General features: G+C 46.4%; 2 protein-coding genes across 7 annotated transcripts in view; one reads left to right on the top strand and one right to left on the bottom strand.

The window, feature by feature from the left end:
* The window catches only part of PIGC (phosphatidylinositol glycan anchor biosynthesis class C), an 88,382-nt gene extending 68,299 nt beyond the window's left edge, over window positions 1–20,083 (bottom strand). For 3 of the 6 annotated variants that reach the window (XR_011202877.1, XR_011202878.1, XM_069231979.1), the window contains exon 1: window positions 18,945–19,990. The gene's annotated coding sequence lies outside the window, so the exon portion shown is untranslated. Of the gene's footprint in view, window positions 1–11,341; window positions 15,785–18,944 lie in introns of those variants that run through there. The other 3 variants (XR_011202876.1, XM_069231982.1, XM_069231980.1) reach the window with 3 other exon arrangements.
* The window catches only part of LOC138293018 (uncharacterized), a 219,897-nt gene that overhangs the window by 87,114 nt on the left and 112,450 nt on the right, over window positions 1–20,333 (top strand). The window contains exon 2 of the mRNA XM_069231984.1: window positions 1,732–1,832. Coding sequence (XP_069088085.1) covers window positions 1,732–1,832 — 101 coding nt within the window. The remainder of the gene's footprint in view (window positions 1–1,731; window positions 1,833–20,333) is intronic.

Below are 20,333 nucleotides of genomic sequence, written 5' to 3'. Positions count from 1 at the left end.
CCATTTGATGCCATGTAGCGCGGCAGCAAATTATGTAAGAGCTCTGATGAAAGACCCTCTGATTATGGCAGGACTACTACTAGAGTAGGGCTTGAATACTTGCAATTCCAATCCCTACTATAGCAATTTCTTTATTTTGCCACCTTTCCGCAGATCTACAAGCTGGGGCTGGAGGAAGCCGTAAGCATAGTTCCATGGCTGGAATGCCATTGAGTCTGCAAATCTACTAACTTGCAGGTTTTAAGGATTTTCACCAGTTCTTCTGTAATTTATTCTCATAACAAGAAAAGTTGTAAATTTACTCCTGACAATGGCAGAAGTAGAAGATCTTCCAGTGTTGGGAAAAAAGTTATTTGGAGGGAAAGTGAACTTGTAAACACTAAATAAATTTTGACATGAGCAAATCTACACATGCATATTTGCTGATGCTAAAATACAGTTCCCAAATATTTTGTAGGAGTACGATTTCCTGATCTACCTCTGCAAGTTCTTGTGAATTCAGGAAAGGCACTAATTCAAAGACATATACCACGGGTGACCTTTTGTTACTATCATTAATAATTGCATCCCTAATTAGGTCTGGCGTTAAAGACATTTTGTTTTTATTAAACTTCTATTTTTCTCTGTATCTATTGTCTGGCTTTACTGTGAGTGATCGCATTCTGCTCTTCCACAAGGAGCATATTGGCACACAAAGTAGTTTTGTTCAGTGCCAGGAACTACTATGACAATCAGTGGCATAACGAAACTAGAGGTGGCCCCCCTGTAAAGAACATGGAGGGACCCCCCTCCAGGCTCCATCAGCGCAGGTGCTGTGCTGAGTGGGCACCCTGGAGGGGGGCTGCGGGGCCTTTGTTAGGTCACTGGTGTGCTTTTTAAGACCCAAAAAACTTTTTGTTGCTTTTTGCCAATGTCTGTTACAATGGTGAGGGCTTGGCAGCTCCCACAACAATAAAGGGTTACAAAAGCCATGTCAAAACAAGATACGCATTGACGAAACCAAAAGACTCACAAAAATGTTGGATCGGTCGGCTTTACCAGTGCTTGTTCATTTTCATGCTTCCCATAATCTTGTTGAAAATGGTTACACTGATTTTCCATTAGGAATATTTTTTGGAAATACTAGCATGCATCTACACATTTATGACGCTTCAAAGAAATAGCACCTAAAATTTCATAGTAGCAAAACCTTTTTTTCCTACTTGTATTTTTTTCTGAACATTTTATTTTGAAAGCAAAGAATCATCACTTGCTTACAAGCTTCTGCAAACATTTGCATCTAATCAGAGCATTCTGGGAGCATTATACTTAGCCTCATATTGTTAAACTTTTCAAACATGTATGTACACTTTTTGTTTTACTGGAACCACTGCAGTGTGACCATGAAACATTTATTTAGAGCATGCACCCTAATATTGAAGGCTTTTCATTAATGAACCATAAATTCAAGTTCGAACAGCATTAACTTATGGACACGCATAATACCTCAACTGCAGACAGTTCACTTCTCTGTAAGCTGGCAGCCAAAGGGTTTGTGCTGCAAAGGGTTAGGCCTACTTGTTCTAAGGACAAAATCAACATGAAAACTTATTGCCCTTGACCTCAAGCAATATGTCCTGTGCATCAGGCAATAGAAATTCCACATCCCTGCCCTCCTAGATGAAATCCTTAATCTCAGACTGAAGAGTCTTCTTGTGATTTGGAATGAAAAGCATCTTCTCTCTTTCACAGATTCCTGTTGTAACCATCGACCGGATTCCTAAAGTGGACCAGCCTCTGCCCCAGCACCTAAAGGTGGCCTGCACTTCTGCTGAATCAAGGCCAAGAAGGAGGTGGGACACGACTGCAGCATCAATTCATCTGGGGAATCAGTATGGTTCAGAGACCAACTAGGGAGATATCCAGGAAAAGGCTATCTTTCGATCCAAAGAGAGGGTGTAGAAGGGGAGGCTAAGTGAGGGTTATGACTGGACTGCCCATCCTGCCACTCTGAAAATTTCGACTGGGCTGCAGGGTAGTAGGCTTCTATACAAGCATATGGGCTGCCATTAAACAACCAATCTCTCTTAACCCCATTCCAATTACTGTCTCCTTCAGACTGGGAGTGGTTTGAACAGTTTTCCCTAGGCTGATTTTAATTTCTGGTCTGGCCTTGTTAAGGGAAGCCATCATTTGCTGTCATGACAGCAGTGAGGAAAATGGGACGACATCTCCAGGCAGTATTAAGGGTTGGAGCACTGTGCAGACCATTGGTGACTTTTAAGGGGAGTGCAGCTAGAGAAAGGTCATCTTGATTTCTGAAAATGTATACTGGAGTGGTGTGGATGAAAGGCTATGTGGTAACATGGACAGTGGAGGCTTGTGGGAGGGAGCCCACCATTAACACATAAGAGAGGACTCTTACATTGGATCAGTTCAAATGGTACGAGATCACTGACCATTGAAAGGGGAATGGTAAAGGTGGGGGGCCAGTTTCAGATCCTAAATAGGTATTGGTGTAGATGGAGGCAGGTGCAGGTAGGAGGGCATCTCCGGCACCACAGACCCAGTGGTAGCTCTAGAAGTGAATTTAAGGGAATTTAAGAATTTTAGGAAGGAGTATGTATCATACACACCGCTTACATTCTTTTTTAGGTCAAGCGTAAGCGTACAACCTCTTGTGTACTTTTAAGTATACTTCTTCTGTGGGCTTCCAGCTATTTCATTAGTTCGTTTTAGTGTCATTTAAAAATGATTGCTTGCTAGTGGTCAGTCATGCCTCTTTGTCCCTCCTCCTTCTGTGTGGGAGCAGGGACCAACTTCTGTATAATTATGCTTTGTTCGATTTATCTGGTCTTTAGAGGACTTTTTTGTTTACTTTGTTTCCCGCTCCTTTCCAGGGAAGCTTCCCTTTTCATATGCAGAGCATTCTTGCTCAGAGCTTAGCTATAAACAAGGCTATAAATCAGGCTGTTATCCTGGTCACATTTGGTTTTTGTGAGCTCTCTGCACCCTCTCTCAGATTCCTGGCTCCCCCCCTTTCTTGACTTGGATTTTGTTTACCAAGTGTGCCTGCCTTTGGGTCGCTGAGAGAAAAGGTGGAGGATCACTTGTAATTGCTTATAACCTAGGCCCCCAGCTCTACTAGGGCTCTGCAATCCTTAGAGACAGTGCCCACTTTGCTCCATATTGGGATCCCACTCGCAGCTCCATCAGTGCACCTCAGTTCACATACGCCAAGCCCTCAGCCGTGCCAGGAATCCTACACGTGCTCTGTCTGCCAGAGCACCTTAGTAATTCCAGTCAGTACACTCTGCTGCTCTAGTACTGGGACGTCAGGCGCAGCCCTATCAGTGCACCTCGGTTCACACACTCCAAGCCCCCAGCTGTGCCAGTGCCAGGAACCCCACATGTGCTACCTGCCAGAGCACCTCAGTTCTTCCAGTCAGTACACTCTGCTGCTCTAGTACTGGGAACTTGGGGGCAGCTCCATCAGTGCACCTCAGTTCACACACTCCAAGCCCCACAGCCGTGCCTGTAATCCCATGCGGGCTGTGCCACAGCACCTCAGTTCTTGCAGTCAGTACACTCCGCTGCTCCAGTTCTGGGACCTCGGGCGCAGCTCTATCAGTGCACCTCAGTTCACACACTCCAAGCCCTCAGCCATGCCAGTGCCAGGAACCCCACATGTGCTGTCTGCCAGAGCACCTCAATTCTTGTGGTCAGTATACTCTGCTGCTCCAGTACTGGGACCTCAGGCGCAGTTCAACCAGTGCACCTCAGTTCACACACTCTAAGCCCTCAGCTGTGCCAGTGCCAAGAACCCCACATGCGCTGTCTGCCAGAGCACCTCAATTCTTGTGGTCAGTACACTCTGCTGCTCAGGTACTGGGACCTCTGGCACAGCTCCAACAGTGCACCTCAGTTCACACACTCCAAGCCTTCAGCCATGCCAGTGCCAGGAACCCCACATGCGCTGTCTGCCAGAGCGCCTCAGTTCTTGCGGTCAGTACACTCTGCTGCTCCAGTACTGGGACCTTGGGCGCCCGCTCCATCAGTGCACCTCAGTTCACACACTCCAAGCCCTCAGCCGTACAAGTGCCAGAACCCCACATGCACTGTTTACCAGAGCACCTCAGTTTTTGTGGTCAGTACACTCTGCTGCTCCAGTACTGGACCTCGGGCACAGCTCCATCGGTACACCTCAGTTCACATACTCCAAGCCCCTCAGCCAAGCTAGAACCCCACACATACTGTCTACCAGAGCACCTTAGTTCTTACAGTCAGTACACTCTTGTAAGGAAATGCCTCCTGGGCATGGTTACCCCCACAACCTTTTGCCTTTGCTGATGCTAAGTTTTGATTGAAAGTGTGCTGGGCCCCTGATAACCAGGCCCCAGCACCAGTGTTCTTTCCCTAAACTGTACCTTTGCTTTCACAATTGGCACAACCCTGGCACTCAGATAAGTCCCTTGTAACTGGTACCCCTGGTACCAAGGGCCCTGATGCCAGGGAAGGTCTCTAAGGGCTGCAGCATATCTTATGCCACCCTGGGGACCCCTCACTCAGCACATGCACACTACCTAACAGCTTGTGTGTGCTGGTGGGGAGAAAAAGACAAAGTCGACATGGCACTCCCCTCAGAGTGCCATGCCAACCTCACACTGCCTGTGGCATAGGTAAGTCACCCCTCTAACAGGCCTTACAGCCCTAAGGCAGGGTGCACTATACCACAGGTGAGGGCATATGTGCATGAGCACTATGCCCCTACAGTGTCTGGGGCCATCCTCCAGGACAGTAGGCATTGGCTACTGCCCTCCCAGACCTAAACACACCCCTAAATCTAGTATTTAGGGGCACCCAAGAACCCAGGAAATCACAATCCTACAACCTGAAGAAACAAGAAGGACTGCTGACCTACAAGCCTGCAGAGAAGACTGAAGACGACAACTGCTTTGGCCCCAGCCCTACTGGCCTGTCTCCTGATTCGAAAACCTGCAACCAGCGACGCATCCGACAGGGAACAGTGACCTCTGAAGCCTCAGAGGACTGCCCTGGACTAAAGAAACTCCTGTGAGCAGCGGCCCTGCTCAAAACCAGCAACTTCTTTGCAACAAAGAAGCAACTTTCAAAGACTTCACGTTTCCCGCCGGAAGCGTGAGACTTCCCACTCTGCACCTGACGCCCCCGGCTCGAGATCCAGAGAACAAACAGCCAGGGAGGACTCCCCAGCAACTGCGACCCCATGAGTAGCCTGAGACGACCCCCTTGAGCCCCCACAGCGATGCCTGCAGAGAGAATCCAGAGGCTCCCCCTGACCGCGAATGCCTGTAAAGAGAACCGACGCCTGGAACCAGCACTGTACCCGCAGCCCCCAGGACCTGAAGGAACCGAACCTCAGTGCAGGAGTGACCCCCAGGCGACCCTCTGCCTAGCCCAGGTGGTGGCTGTCCCGAGAAGTCCCCTGTGCCTACTCGCACCGCTAGAGTGACCCCCGGGTCCCTCCATTGTTTCCTATCTGAAACCCGTTGCCTGCACCCGGCTGCCCCTGTGCCGCTGAGTACGAACATATTGGATTTCCCCTCATTTCGGCTATAGGAACACTTTGTGAGATCCAACAGAAGTATCTTCCATACAGTTATCTTTCTCAAACTTCAGCCTTTTGAGCCTTGAAAAAGTCAGAGAGGACGAAACACGTGTTGGCTGGTTTCTGTTTTCTCTTATACCCATTTTTGCTACATGGACAAAAATACCTTTTGATCATTATTTTCGCTTCTGACCCTATAGAGGATTAAAACATCTTCTGCAACTTGACTTTCATGGACTGATTACTTTTGTTTTGAGGAGTGCCCTGGTTTTGCTCTTTTCTTTGCATCTTGTTACTTACAGCACGTGACATAGGTGGTTCTCTATTGTTCCACTTGTGTTCTTGTGTACTTCTAAACCCTTGGTGGTTGGGTTTTTCGGACCAGGTTGGCACCCTGTGTATTACTCTACAGATGAGACAATACGTTTGAGCGCTTTATTTTCAGATGTGCAATTAGTAGCATCAACCACCAACCCCGCTTTTTTTGAGTAACATTGCTGTATTGGGGTTCACAAACAACTCTGCTAATGCACTCCCTGCTGTTCTGCGGTGCCCCTCCTGTTCCACACTCTGACTTCTGTTTGAGGATGTGGGGGAACCAATTAAATCTATTCTTAGCTGCCATCTTTATTTGGGAGGCTCTCTTTCACTTATATCACTCCGTTCTTTCCTTTAATGTGTTTACTATCAATGTTCTCCCCCACTCAAGTCTTTCCGGCTTTTAAAATCAACAATCGCTCTTTCTTTCAACAGTTTTTTTTCTACTCCTCTCCCTTTTTTATTTCCCTCTTCCTCTTGCTACCTCTTCTTTCAAACTCGCAAAAACTTGATTATTTGTTTCCTTGTTTCATTCAACTCTTTTTTCTTCATCTGGCATTCATTCTTTCACTATTTTTTTCTCTTCCCTGCATTCTTTCTTTGTCTTTTTTATTTGCTCTTTCCTTCGACTCGGTATGCGTTCTTTCACTTTTTTTAGATCTTTTTTCCTTCCTTTCTCTGGTGTTTTTCTTATCTTTACCTGTCAATTTTCATTTTACTATAAATCCCTCTTTTTTCCTTTTGTATGTGGAAGCCACAAGTCAGTTGTCGGGACCCAAAGTGTCAAAGTGGTTTTCCCATTCTGTGTCTTTGGGAAATGTGTCAGTACATATATGGCCTGGTTCTTTCGCTGCTTGTTTCTCTCACCATCTCCCTTTTTTTTCTCTAATGTTCATTTTTCTTTCTTTTCACACGTCTTTTTCCTCTTTAGCTTTAGTTCGCTAGCTTTGTTCCCTTTTTACATTTGTCTCATATGTTTGCTCTATTTCTTCTTAGTTGTGTTTTCATTTCTCGTTCTTTCTTTCCCTTCTTTCTTATATATCTTTGTGACCTCTTCTCTTTCTTCCTTTAGTCTGTTGTATTCCTTTCACTTCTTTTTTACTGCCCCATTCGCTTTCTCTCCTGAGGCCTAGTTATCAACAAAGCAACAGATCCAGTGGCACCGGGGCCCAGAGACCTAGGGAACTCCCTTAACTCTAATTTCTATTGTATTTTCCTACTGAAATTCCAGTCAACCATTTTCGTTTCTTGCTCCAGGGCCCATGACACAGTTACTACACCACATGTCCTCTCCATCTTTACTCCTGACTCCCTCTTTCCTTTCACCCTTCAATCTGTCCCAAATTATATTTTTGTTATAGTGTTTTGAGCATTACACTCTAATACCAAATGTTTATTTCTGATAAAGGTTTATATGATAATTGAATATGTTTTTTAAGATAGAGGAAGAAGGTAAATGGAAGTGCTTTAGGTATATGCTGGACCAGGGGAATTATATGACAGGAAAAGACAAAATTATGAGGCAAGATTGACCAATTTATGTAGCAAGAAAGGTCCAGTTAATGAATTTACAATGGCAATTGCTCCAACTCAAGAAAATGCGAGACCTATTGCATTGCAAATGCTTGTTATATGCTTTTAATGACACTATGGGGGTCATTCCGACCCTGGCGGTCCATGACCACCAGGGCCGGGGACCGCGGAAGCACCGCCAACAGGCTGGCGGTGCTTCCAGGGCTATTCTGACCGCAGCGGTAAAGCCGCGGTCAGAAAAGGGGAACCAGCGGTTTCCCGCCGGTTTTCCCCTGGCCCAGGGAATCCTCCATGGCGGCGCTGCTTGCATGGCGATTCCGACCCCCTTCCCGCTACCCTGTTTCTGGCGGTTTTCACCGCCAGAACCAGGATGGTGGGAACGGGTGTCGTGGGGCCCCTGGGGGCCCCTGCACTGCCCATGCCACTGGCATGGGCAGTGCAGGGGCCCCCTAACAGGGCCCCACAACGATTTTCACTGTCTGCTTAGCAGACAGTGAAAATCGCGACGGGTGCCACTGCACCCGTCGCACCCCTGCAACTCCGCCGGCGGTGCTTCCAGGGCTATTCTGACCGCGGCGGTAAAGCCGCGGTCAGAAAAGGGGAACCGGCGGTTTCCCGCCGGTTTTCCCCTGGCCCAGGGAATCCTCCATGGCGGCGCTGCTTGCATGGCGATTCCGACCCCCTTCCCGCTACCCTGTCGCAAGAACCAGGATGGCGGGAACGGGTGTTGTGGGGCCCCTGGGGGCCCCTGCACTGCCCATGCCACTGGCATGGGCAGTGCAGGGGCCCCCTAACAGGGCCCCACAACGATTTTCACTGTCTGCTTAGCAGACAGTGAAAATCGCGACAGGTGCCACTGCACCCGTCGCACCCCTGCAACTCCGCCGGCTCCATTCGGAGCCGGCTTCCTCGTTGCAGGGGCTTTCCCGCTGGGCCGGCGGGCGGCCTTTTGGCAGTCGCCCGCCGGCCCAGCGGGAAAGTTGGAATGGCCGCCGCAGGGCGGTCATTCGGCAGTGACCACATGGCGTGCGGCGACCGCCGCCTGCCGCGGTCAGAATGACCGCCTATATGCCATAGGGCAGACCAGCTCCAAGCAAGCTCAACCATACTCAACAAATAATTGATAAACTATCTCTTCTTCCCACATCTATTTGCTACTGCAATTCAGAATTATCATTCTACAAGTCATTTATTAAATTCAGTTTCATCATACCTCGAACGCCAGTAAACATGTCAACTTCAAATATCAACAGTTTTGCAGTCATGCAAGCTCGCTTGATGTCATGATAAGGATATGTTTTAGGTGTGATGTATTTTCATCCTCCGTTTAAACACTATACGCCTTTGAATTAGTAAGAACTTTTTCAGAACATCTTCCTCATCTTATTTAATCGAGCAGGCCACATTCCTTGCAATCAAAGCACAACATTAAGGCCCTCCTTACGAGTTTGGTGGTCCTGGGACCGCCAGACTTGCAGTGGAGATCGGACCACTGTCAAAGCAGTGGTCCAGCCTCCACATTACGACCATGTTGGAGCAGCCACGGTCTGACCACTGGCACTGCCAGTTTGGCATCAGTCGACAGCCTGGCGGTGCCAGTCCCACTGCCATGCAAAGGGTGGCAGAGACGGGGTGCTGTGGCATGGGCAGTCCAGGGGCCACTAGGGACAGCCCTGTAGTGCTTTGCACTGCCCGAATTATTGGCAATGAAAAGCGCAATCGGTGCCTTTGCACCCGACACACCGCAACATTGACGCCAGCTCAATTACGAGTTGGCGTCAATGTTGTGGTGAGTATTCTGCTGGGCCAGCGGGCGGAAACGCCCTAAATGTCTGTCACTTTAAAAACAGTTGTCACTTTACCTATGGAATACCTCCAAGTAAGGCAAAGAATATTCAGTTAGCCAACCCCCCAAACTCATGTTAATCTCAATATCGGATTGCCAACAATTATAACCTCTTTGAACTTCATCTGTGTTTTTTGAATAAATATTACAACTATAGCTTTATTCTAAACCGGTAGCACAAGATGCAATACTAAGGACCTGAGTACAAATGGCTTTTTAAATTGAGGTCCCTGCACAAATGTCTGTGTGTGCAGGTATCACATTTACAAGTGGTGAGATGTTTATTACACCCAGTAAGCACCAGGTGTGATTAATGTTATACCCGTAGTTACATTTTGACTGGAATGTAACAAAGGAAAATGGCCCTTTATTTACCAAGGCATGCATATTTTGATGCAGTAAGCAGCAAAATTCACATGTTAATGGCAGAAAAAAACAGAATATATGATAATTATCACATTCGGTAAAATCAGAACACCTCGATGTCGAATGTTTAATCACTCGTATAATTATTGAATCCGACAGTGCTTACTTGTAATCAGGCCCTGAAGGCTACAGATGGAGCCTGACTGGGTACTATATCTACTGCACAATCTATGTTTATGAGGACACTGGTTGTACTTTCTGCACTTAGGACTAGAAGCATTTCGCAAAAACTTTAAATGTTTCTATGAAATGCTTCAGAGGGGTCAGGGAAAATGCATAAGTGGTGGTGTTCAAGCTGGAGGTTTATGCACATAATATCACGCAGTATCAAATTGGCAGACACTCAACAACTGTGTTCCAACATTTCAGGTTTAGCTTTAGCTCTACCCACATCCAATTGTCTGATTCCAGCATGTCCTTGGAACCACGATGTAGGGGTATGGGAGCATATCCACTGTGCTCTGCTTTTTAATAAACACCATCTTTATGAGAGTAGAGTAGTCAAGGCATATGGTGGCCAACTGTCACAAGCAATGACCAGCTGTATCACCTTCATGCCACCAGAGGAAACACTCCTGCATACGTGGCCAGATGGATTACCACCTCCGGCAGACAGCACCAAAACAACACATCAAAAGACTGAAATTGAAGAAATTCTAGAAGGAAAAGCAGTTGCCCATAAAATAGAAAGGAATGCATAATGTATCTATTGCAAATGACCAACAGTCGTACTGTAGGGCTGATGGTGCTGTTCGATGATCAGTGTGTGTGCAAACATGCATACATACATACATACATACAATGAAGTACAAAGACTCAGTTCATCACTTCGGATACATTTTGCAAAGTTAGGCCAGTTTTGAGGTTTTTGAATTCAAATGTGTAGTTAATTTATGGTTCCTTTAGTCAGGGAGCTCTGCGGCTTCCAGAATAGGGGCACTCTGCGGCTTCCAGAATAGAATCTCAGGGCCTGATTTAGAGTTTGGCGAAAGTGGTTACTCCATCACAAACGTGACGGATATACTGTCCGCCATATTACAATTCCATTATAGCCTATGGAATTTGTAATATGGCGGCAGGATATCTGTAATGTTTGTGGCAGAATAACCCCTTCACTAAACTCTAAATGAAGCCCTCTGTCTTCACATGGATGACGTCCTCAGACATGTCAGAGTAGTAGGAAAGTATCCTTGTTTTCACACCCAGAGGTTCTGCTTCAGCTTTCTTACCTCTCCTTCAGCTTTTCTCTTCTTTGCTATTTCTTTGGCAATTCAGAGTTTTGAGTCAAGGGTATAGGGGTGTTTTTACATCTATGTATGGTAAGCGCTCTTTTTAGGACATTTCCTTCAAAGTCATATTCAACAAATTGGGAAAGGCCACAGTCCCAAAAAAAAAGAAACATAACCATGAGAAAGTTTCTTAAATATATCCATCATCAGAGAAAGTGAATCAAATAACTTCACGAGGACAGATGATTCAGTATGTCTCTTATTCTATGAAGATTCAGAATTGTGCCCTACTCGGATAAAAAAGTATGACAATGATACTGAGTTAGTCTTGCTGGCAGTTCTTGTCAACACATGACCATACTACATCCTAAGAAGAAGGAACTGGTGAGTGAAATCTAGATTTCACAATCTTTTTTTTTTATAAACAATTTTTTATTATTTTGAAAAAAAAAGGGAAAGGGGAAACAAGTGGAGAAAGAAAACTCAAAAAGAGCTTGCACAGGTAAATGGAGTGAGCTTCAGAACCACTGTACTTTGACATTAAACCAAACCATGCGACAGACTTCCTGTCCAATTCAAGCATCACAAAGGGAGCAATGACCCCCAGCAGTCTACAGGAACATTCCCAGCCACCTTCCCCATACCTTCTCATGCTTCCTGGGACAGCCCCTTGACTCATAGACCAGTTTTTCTTGGTTAGCCCACTCCATGGCTCCATTTTTGAAGGGGCGGGCCCATAGACGAGTACCAGGCTGCTGCAATGTCTCTCTTGGCAACCAACAGAGCCGTATCCACAAAAGCACAATATGCTCGAGTGCCCCTCAGTTCCTCCACCACACCTAATAATACTAGTTTAGCGGACATCTGCTGCTCCTGCCCCAGTACTGCATTCAATTTGCGTGTTATTTTACCCCAGTAGACCTGCAGCATCGGACAGGACCACACCATATGAAAAAAATCAGCTGGTTCTCCTGCACATCAAGAACACTGAGCCACCCAGTAAGCCCCGCTGCCATGGCCTGTCTGTGGGCGTAGGGCGGTCCGGTTGCATCGGTCGCAGGGTCTGGGACTGCGTTAAAATCCCCTCCCAGTATGGTAAGTCCTGGGGGTAGGTCCAGGAGAAGTTTAGTTAGGTCATTGAGAGTCCCATGCACCACAGTCGGAGGGGTGTGAATACTAACTACGTTGATCGTGATGCCCTCGACCTTCCCAGTAATGACCACATAACGCCCTTGTCGGTCCCTCCACACACTTGAGTACCGTTATGGGAAATCAGCGGTGCAACAGTATCGCCACCCCCGCGACCCACGTGTGAACCCTGCATAATATACTCTGTCGAAACCCTTACAGGCTAGAAAAGGACACTGGCCCCCCAGGAAGTGTGTCTCCTGCAGCAGAAGGACGTCAGGCCAGTGTTGGTGTACAAAGGCAAACACTGCGGTGTGCTTAATTTTGTCTAGGAGACCATTTACATTCCACGAGATAATCTGTGTCAGACCCTTTGGTGTCAATAATTCTGTCCATCGTGACATTGTTTCTGAACCCCGCCCCGACACCTCGGGGGTCTCCTCTCCTGTCCCACCCGGCCATCACTCCAGTGACCGACGAGCGCTCTAATAGCATCCCAGACCTCACCCCGTGCAGCTGCAGAGTAAGAACACATAAACAATTACATCAATTAACAACAACAAACACCCTAATGCAAGGTCTGAACTCCCACACCCCCAACTCCCTCCACACCCCATACTTCCCCCAGAAGCATCTGTCACCCTTATATGCCATCTCACTCCTGAACACAATGAGTTGGAAACACCAATTGGTTGAGCAGTGGTGGACTCCTCCATATTGTTGGATCAAAGTGCGTTAAATAACAAGCAGCCTTATTGTGGTAAAGTTTCCATCAGCGCGGGGGACACCCGTCCCGTTATCTCTTCCTTACTTGCTGAGTCAGAGCGCTGGGCTTCAGGACAGATCAGAGTCCTCCATTGTCTCTACGTGAGCATGTGCCTATCCCTGCAGTCCCAGGTCTCCCTTGCCACCCCTTTGACTTGCCTTCATCCGTTGTCCCGATAGTTCCTTGGATGGGGTTACCCTGGGGGAGCCTGAGCGAGAGTCCCAGCGCGCCCTACATCTCTTCAAACGCATCCGTTGCTGAAGGCCTGATGGCCAATTCTGCTGGTTGTTCATTGGCATTTCTTCTTTGGCTTGCAGTTGTCTCTCACCGGGAGGGCCGAACGGTACCTCTTCTGTCAACCAAGTCCATGCCGCAGCCGGTTGCTCAAAGAAGTGAGTCTTGTTTCCGTGCATCACTCAGAGTTTCGATTGGAATAGAAGGCAGTAGGATATGTCCATCGCTCTCAGTTTCTGCTTTACTTCAGCAAAGGAGTGTCGTTGAAATTGCACATCCCTTGTATAGTCTGGAAAAAGAAGGACCTTTGCCCCATTGCAGAATAAATTTCCTTTGGAGCACGCTTCCCGCAGCACAGCGTCCCTATCCTTAAAATTGAAGAGACAGAGTATCACCGGTCTGGGTGGAGAGCACAGTGGAGGCCTGGACTGCAGACCCCTATGGGCCCGTTCGATCGCAAACCACGGAGTGAGGCAGTCCTCCGGCATCCAGGAGCGGAACCAGTCCTCCAGGAAGGAGGCCAGGGATGATGTCACAGTGTTCTCCGGAAGGCCCACTATACGAGGATTGTTACGCCTTGACCTATTTTCAGCATCTTCAGCTCTCCGGTATAATTCTGACGTGCGGGCCGATAACGCAGATACTTGCATTTTTAGGGCAGTTAGGTTGTCTTCCACTGTGGATATTCTTGTTTCTGCTTCCGTAATTCGGGCTGTTGCATTGCGGAGATCACGACGTACCAGGGCCACATCCACTCTTACCTCCCCGATCTTGGCGTCTACTGCCGACTGAGATGCCTGAATAGCTTGAAGAATTGCCGCCAGGTCACTGGAAGCCACCGGTGGACTGTCACGGCTGCTCAGGGATCGTTCTTCAGCGCAGGTCGCACCAGAGCCCGTGGTAAATTGGTCTATGCGCGTGTAGTGCTTTCCTCTTATTTAGTTTCTAAGCACTAACATAACACACTAGAAATGCACTTGTGAGGTCAAAGAAGACTTTTATTGTTATTTTATTCTTCCCCAACCACAATGTTTATGAATGAATGACGAATTAGTAGCTTTCAAGTCCGCGTTAATCAAACAAAATATATCAGTTTGCAATATACACAGCAGGTTATATTTATAAGATATTGAATGCAAAGCAAAACAAATACTTCACCGTGTGGGAACTATTCACAGCTTCATCTTTCTAAGGTCTGCAAGCTGAGGACCCCTGTCAACCGCGAGAAAGAGAGATTCATCTACCCACACGGGATTGCTGGCAGCCTGCGCCAAGCTCCAGCACGAGGTCCGGCAGATTCGAATCTGACTCTCTGCAGCCTGTTACATTCGTTACAAAGGTGTGCCCCCTCCTCTCAGACCTGGGAAACTGAGCAAGCCTTTTGGAGACTGGCCAGGTCTCCAAGACTACTCCTGTTCCCAAGCTCAAGCGAGGAAAAACAACGCCCATGTACCCTCTCTTATCAGGTCTAGTCTACTGTGAGAGCAAAACATCTTGGTTCATCTGGTGCAAAAACACAGCTTGGAAAAATACAGCTTGGATTCTCAACTGCCAGATCTAACTCCACGTTAAAGGCAATAGGCAGCTAACCTAAGTATCAAATGCAATGTCATGTTAAAGGCAATAGGCAGCTAACCTAAATATCAAATGCAATGTCTAGTGTCATGTCAAAGCCAATAGGCATCTAAGCTGAATACAAAATGCAATGTCTTATATCATGTCAAAGCCAATAGGCAGCGGAGCTGAATATCATGTCAAAGCCAATAGGCAGCGGAGCTGAATACAAAATGTAATATATGATATCATGTCAAAGCCAATAGGCAGAATATCTAATAGCATGTCAAAGTCAATAGGCAGCTAAATTGAATACATCATGTCAAAGTCAATAGGCATGCAATGTCAAAGCCAATAGGCGGCTAGACTGGATACAGCATGTCAAAGCCAATAGGCAGAATACAGAATGTAATGGCTAATGCAATGTCAAAGCCCATAGGCGGCTCAACTGAATACAGAAAGTAATGGCTAATGCCATGTCAAAGCCAATAGGCACAATACAGAATGTAATGACTAATGCAATGTCAAAGCCCATAGGCGGCTAAACTGAACAAAACATACCATGTGCTACTGGTGAACATTGAGCAACTAATATGCGCAATGGTGAAACACCAAGTCATTGGTCAAAACAAACTTTATCAAATGGCAGGACATTCCGCCCTTTGACCAATGAATTTTTGTTTCACATATCTCATATTTCAAACAAACAAAAAAAAAACATCAGCACAAAAAAACATTATGATCAAAGCAATCCCTGTAAAGCAATAGAAGTGAATTAACACATTGATTTCATAACCTTTCACATCAGATACATCTACATAGAAAAGACTGGGCAATTTTTTATTTTTTATTTTTTCTCTGAATGAGTCTCTAATTCAACAGTGTTAGCAATTTGATGTGGCATGAGTTCTGCTCATGTAAAAGAGGCACGGTCCACCTGAAAGGTTTGCTGGAAGATAAGCAAAAGTCAGAGTTCCATACGAGAGGGAAAAAAAAAAAAAAAACACAGCAAACAAGTTGAACTTGAACTGAAGGCGCAGTTTGCGCAAAATGGATCCATGGTGCTGGCACTTTACTCAGCCAGGTTCAGGTTGGGGATTCGGTCCCTTCCCCGACCCCACACGCACACACCGGAAGGGGGACCACACAGCACACTCGGGGACAGTGGCGAAACGTGGTAGGATCTGCAAAAGAAACAAGTATGACTTTTCTTGCAAATAACATTTTTCATTTAAACTGCACCCTTCCTCTTTCTTTCCCTGTTTTATAATCAGCAGGATGTTTTTGGGGCCCTTTGTTATATTTTCTGCAGGTTCTGGAGGGTCACTTGGGGCTTCAGCCCACACATCAGCACTGAGGTTTTTATCTGCTGCGCCACAGCTTCCCTTTTCTTGCACTGTCAGAAGGGCTGGGGCAGACTCATTCTTTACCAAACCTCCATTCACTGCACTTTTGTCAATTTGGGCCATTCTGTCTCCAATTTGTATGAATGAATCAGATTCTTTTCTAGGTATCAGCATAATTTCGATTTTTCCTTGGTAATTTGCAGCAATCACTTTCCCTAAAACCTGATCAATTTGCCATTTCTGTTCTGGTAACTTTCCTCTCCCCAAATGCTCTGTGACTGCTTGCATGACAGATTGCTTTTGTGCGTGCTGCACAGTTTTTATCAAATCTAGGGGAATGTGCATCTCTCTCATCTCTGCCCACCTGTAAGTGGCTTTTCCTCTCAGCTGCCCACATTTCTGGGGCACCCACCTAGCCATCCCCACTAAGGCAGAATTCTGGGTGTACACTTCTCTCTCTGAATTTTTCTCATTAACATCTGCAAGGTAATTGAACCAGTTAGGTACAAGCCATGTGGCTAAAACATTATCAAAGAACCAAAAATCAGCATAAAAATGACACATCTCAAGTAGCTCTTGCTTTAAAATCTGACACACATTATACAACGCTGTTCCTTCTACTGTGCCAGAAAGCAACATTTCAGTCAATGAATCATTAGTAAAACAAACATGCTTTTTATCTTCAGTGGACACGAATTCAAATGGTGCACACAACTTCATTGGTAATTCTTTTATCTGTGGTACTCTAGCCCTGTCTTGCAAGTACCAGATCCATTGTATGATTCTAGCTAGGGGCACTATTTTCTTTCCTTGTTCTTGATTTAAATGTACATAAGTATTTCCTTCTTGCACTGCGCAGAAACCTAAAGTCTGCATTATTTCATTTGCCAAATCACAAGCGCGCAGCTGCATATTATTTTTCACAGTGACCATATACAAAAGTGTTAGGATTTCTCTCAAATGAGGGCTATTCTTTTTCCAAAAATCAAACAAGCTAATGAAACTCGGGGTGTCTTGCTCTAAAATCCTTCGTTTTACTTGTGCATTTTGCAACGGTAACTCGTAAATCACATTCTGAGCTTGGAGCTGTCTTAACCCCCTCATTACTGGAATGGGACAAGAAATATTCTTCATTTTTATAACTTTCAGCATTTTTTTGAATTATTGTATCCTGGCTAATTTGCTCACGTAAATTCCTATTTTCATGTTCCAACTTCCTACATTTCTCCTGCATTTCTCTGTAAGCAGATAAAGGTATCCAGACCTTTCTGTCATCATTACTTCCAAAAGACACGTTTTCTACATATATACAACAGGAATTATTTCTCAAAACATTATCAGGCCTTTTAGCTACACATGCATTTTCTTCTGTAATTCCCCAAACAGAAAACAATTCACAGTTTTTCTTAGCACCATCAGGCAGTTTATCAACACATGTCTCAGACATGGTCTGCCGTGCTACTGTGATTCTCCAAACAGAAAACAATTTCTGTAATTCTCCAAACAACAAAAAAACAATTACACTTTTAAAGTGTGCACTTCGAAATCTACTAACTTGTCAAACCCCTTCTTAATCACCTCTTAATGACCGACCCCACGACTCCAGGTACCAATTGTAGTGCTTTCCTCTTATTTAGTTTCTAAGCACTAACATAACACACTAGAAATGCACTTGTGAGGTCAAAGAAGACTTTTATTGTTATTTTATTCTTCCCCAACCACAATGTTTATGAATGAATGACGAATTAGTAGCTTTCAAGTCCGCGTTAATCAAACAAAATATATCAGTTTGCAATATACACAGCAGGTTATATTTATAAGATATTGAATGCAAAGCAAAACAAATACTTCACCGTGTGGGAACTATTCACAGCTTCATCTTTCTAAGGTCTGCAAGCTGAGGACCCCTGTCAACCGCGAGAAAGAGAGATTCATCTACCCACACGGGATTGCTGGCAGCCTGCGCCAAGCTCCAGCACGAGGTCCGGCAGATTCGAATCTGACTCTCTGCAGCCTGTTACATTAGTTACAAAGGTGTGCCCCCTCCTCTCAGACCTGGGAAACTGAGCAAGCCTTTTGGAGACTGGCCAGGTCTCCAAGACTACTCCTGTTCCCAAGCTCAAGCGAGGAAAAACAACGCCCATGTACCCTCTCTTATCAGGTCTAGTCTACTGTGAGAGCAAAACATCTTGGTTCATCTGGTGCAAAAACACAGCTTGGAAAAATACAGCTTGGATTCTCAACTGCAAGATCTAACTCCACGTTAAAGGCAATAGGCAGCTAACCTAAGTATCAAATGCAATGTCATGTTAAAGGCAATAGGCAGCTAACCTAAATATCAAATGCAATGTCTAGTGTCATGTCAAAGCCAATAGGCATCTAAGCTGAATACAAAATGCAATGTCTTATATCATGTCAAAGCCAATAGGCAGCGGAGCTGAATATCATGTCAAAGCCAATAGGCAGCGGAGCTGAATACAAAATGTAATATATGATATCATGTCAAAGCCAATAGGCAGAATATCTAATAGCATGTCAAAGTCAATAGGCAGCTAAATTGAATACATCATGTCAAAGTCAATAGGCATGCAATGTCAAAGCCAATAGGCGGCTAGACTGGATACAGCATGTCAAAGCCAATAGGCAGAATACAGAATGTAATGGCTAATGCAATGTCAAAGCCCATAGGCGGCTCAACTGAATACAGAAAGTAATGGCTAATGCCATGTCAAAGCCAATAGGCACAATACAGAATGTAATGACTAATGCAATGTCAAAGCCCATAGGCGGCTAAACTGAACAAAACATACCATGTGCTACTGGTGAACATTGAGCAACTAATATGCGCAATGGTGAAACACCAAGTCATTGGTCAAAACAAACTTTATCAAATGGCAGGACAGCGCGTCTGCGCTGCGGGCGGTCGAATTGACTTGTCCTTGCCCCCCTACCGCTTTCCAAGACCAATGTATAGTTTAAGACACCCTGATCAACGTACACTAAGAAACTCCTGCTAGCTTTCCATGCGGGGTCACAAGGTCACCAAAGCTGTCCGCCACCACTCATATGCACAGCTTAATCTTCACCTCAGGACAGCAGGGCCCTTGCACGGATCATGAGGTAGTCATTCAGTCTAGCCACATTCATGTCTTACTGTTGTGACTCGGCGTCGGGACTCAGGAGACCATATTCCAACAGTCGAATCACCCATATCACCTTCGCTCAGCCAGCTCCCCCCCTGCACCACTGGACCGCGCTCCACTTCTCATTTCGAGTGGGCCTCCCAGTCCTCGTTAGGACCCACTGAAACCGCTGTGGGGTGGAGAGGGGGAAGAGGTATATTTGTGCCCCCGCAAGTTCTTCGCCTCTTGCTGCAGGTCTCTCTCCTCACCTCTGACCCCTCCAATCTGGTCACTCTGACAGGTGGGGATTGGGGGGGCCAGGACACTGCACCCCTTAGCACCAAGGCGAGTGGTGCCCGTCCCCTTCGTCGTGCTGACCGTCCTTCGGTCCACTGCACAGCACCGTCACCTGGAACACGCCAGTCGGCTGGGCCATGACCCCGCTGCCCACAGCCTTCCTGGTCTCCGGGCCCGTCTCTGCCGTCCAGGCCCAAGTTCGACCTTGCGCCGCCTTCCGCTGCGCTCGCGTTGGCCGGCGGGTCCACCTGTTGCCTCCGCACCCCTACGTCCCTCCAGCGTTCGCCCGTCTCTCTCCCGGTCAACCGCTAGCTGGGACAGACGCTGGATTGCTCTCTGTCGCCAGCTCCTCCTCACTCGCGGCTTCTGCTAGCTGGGCGCGTCCGCCATTTTGAGTGTGGACCACTCCAGGCCAACAGCGCCGCGCAGCTGAATCGCGGGGCACAGAGACCCCCCCCCGGTTCATCCAGGGGGTCAGGATAATCCCGAGAGCGGGTGTTGCCGCCGATGGAGGCGGATTATGGGCACAGCTTGAGGCGGATGGCGGAAGGGTCCGAAGCACTACGAGAGTGCGACCGCCATCTTGACGCCTTGACCACACCCCTAGATTTCACAATCTTATAACTTTAAATAACTGACAATAGTCTCAAATGAGGACTCTACAGACGCACATTTTCTCAGATCTCTAGAACATTTTAGAAAAGACTGTTAAAGTTTATGAGAGTTCTCGAGATGTCCTTCTAGTCCTAATTGCCGAAAGTTCAACCATTGCTCCTATAAATATAAATCAAAACATGAAAGCAGTCGCTTGATTAGACTAAACGAAAGAGGCAAAACAACAAAAATGTGTATATTGAAAAGTGCAAATGTGGTTACCTTACACAGGAACAGCTTGGAATATATGCCCTGTGTACACCAAGGGTGTGAGAATGGCAGATACTCTGGTCCCATTTCCTCAAAGTCCCTCG

This window comes from Pleurodeles waltl, chromosome 4_2, assembly GCF_031143425.1.
Source record: "Pleurodeles waltl isolate 20211129_DDA chromosome 4_2, aPleWal1.hap1.20221129, whole genome shotgun sequence".
In the NCBI taxonomy this organism is placed as follows: Eukaryota; Metazoa; Chordata; class Amphibia; order Caudata; family Salamandridae; genus Pleurodeles; species Pleurodeles waltl.
Note: the sequence above shows the minus strand (reverse complement) of the source record. Positions and strands in the feature narration are given on the sequence as shown.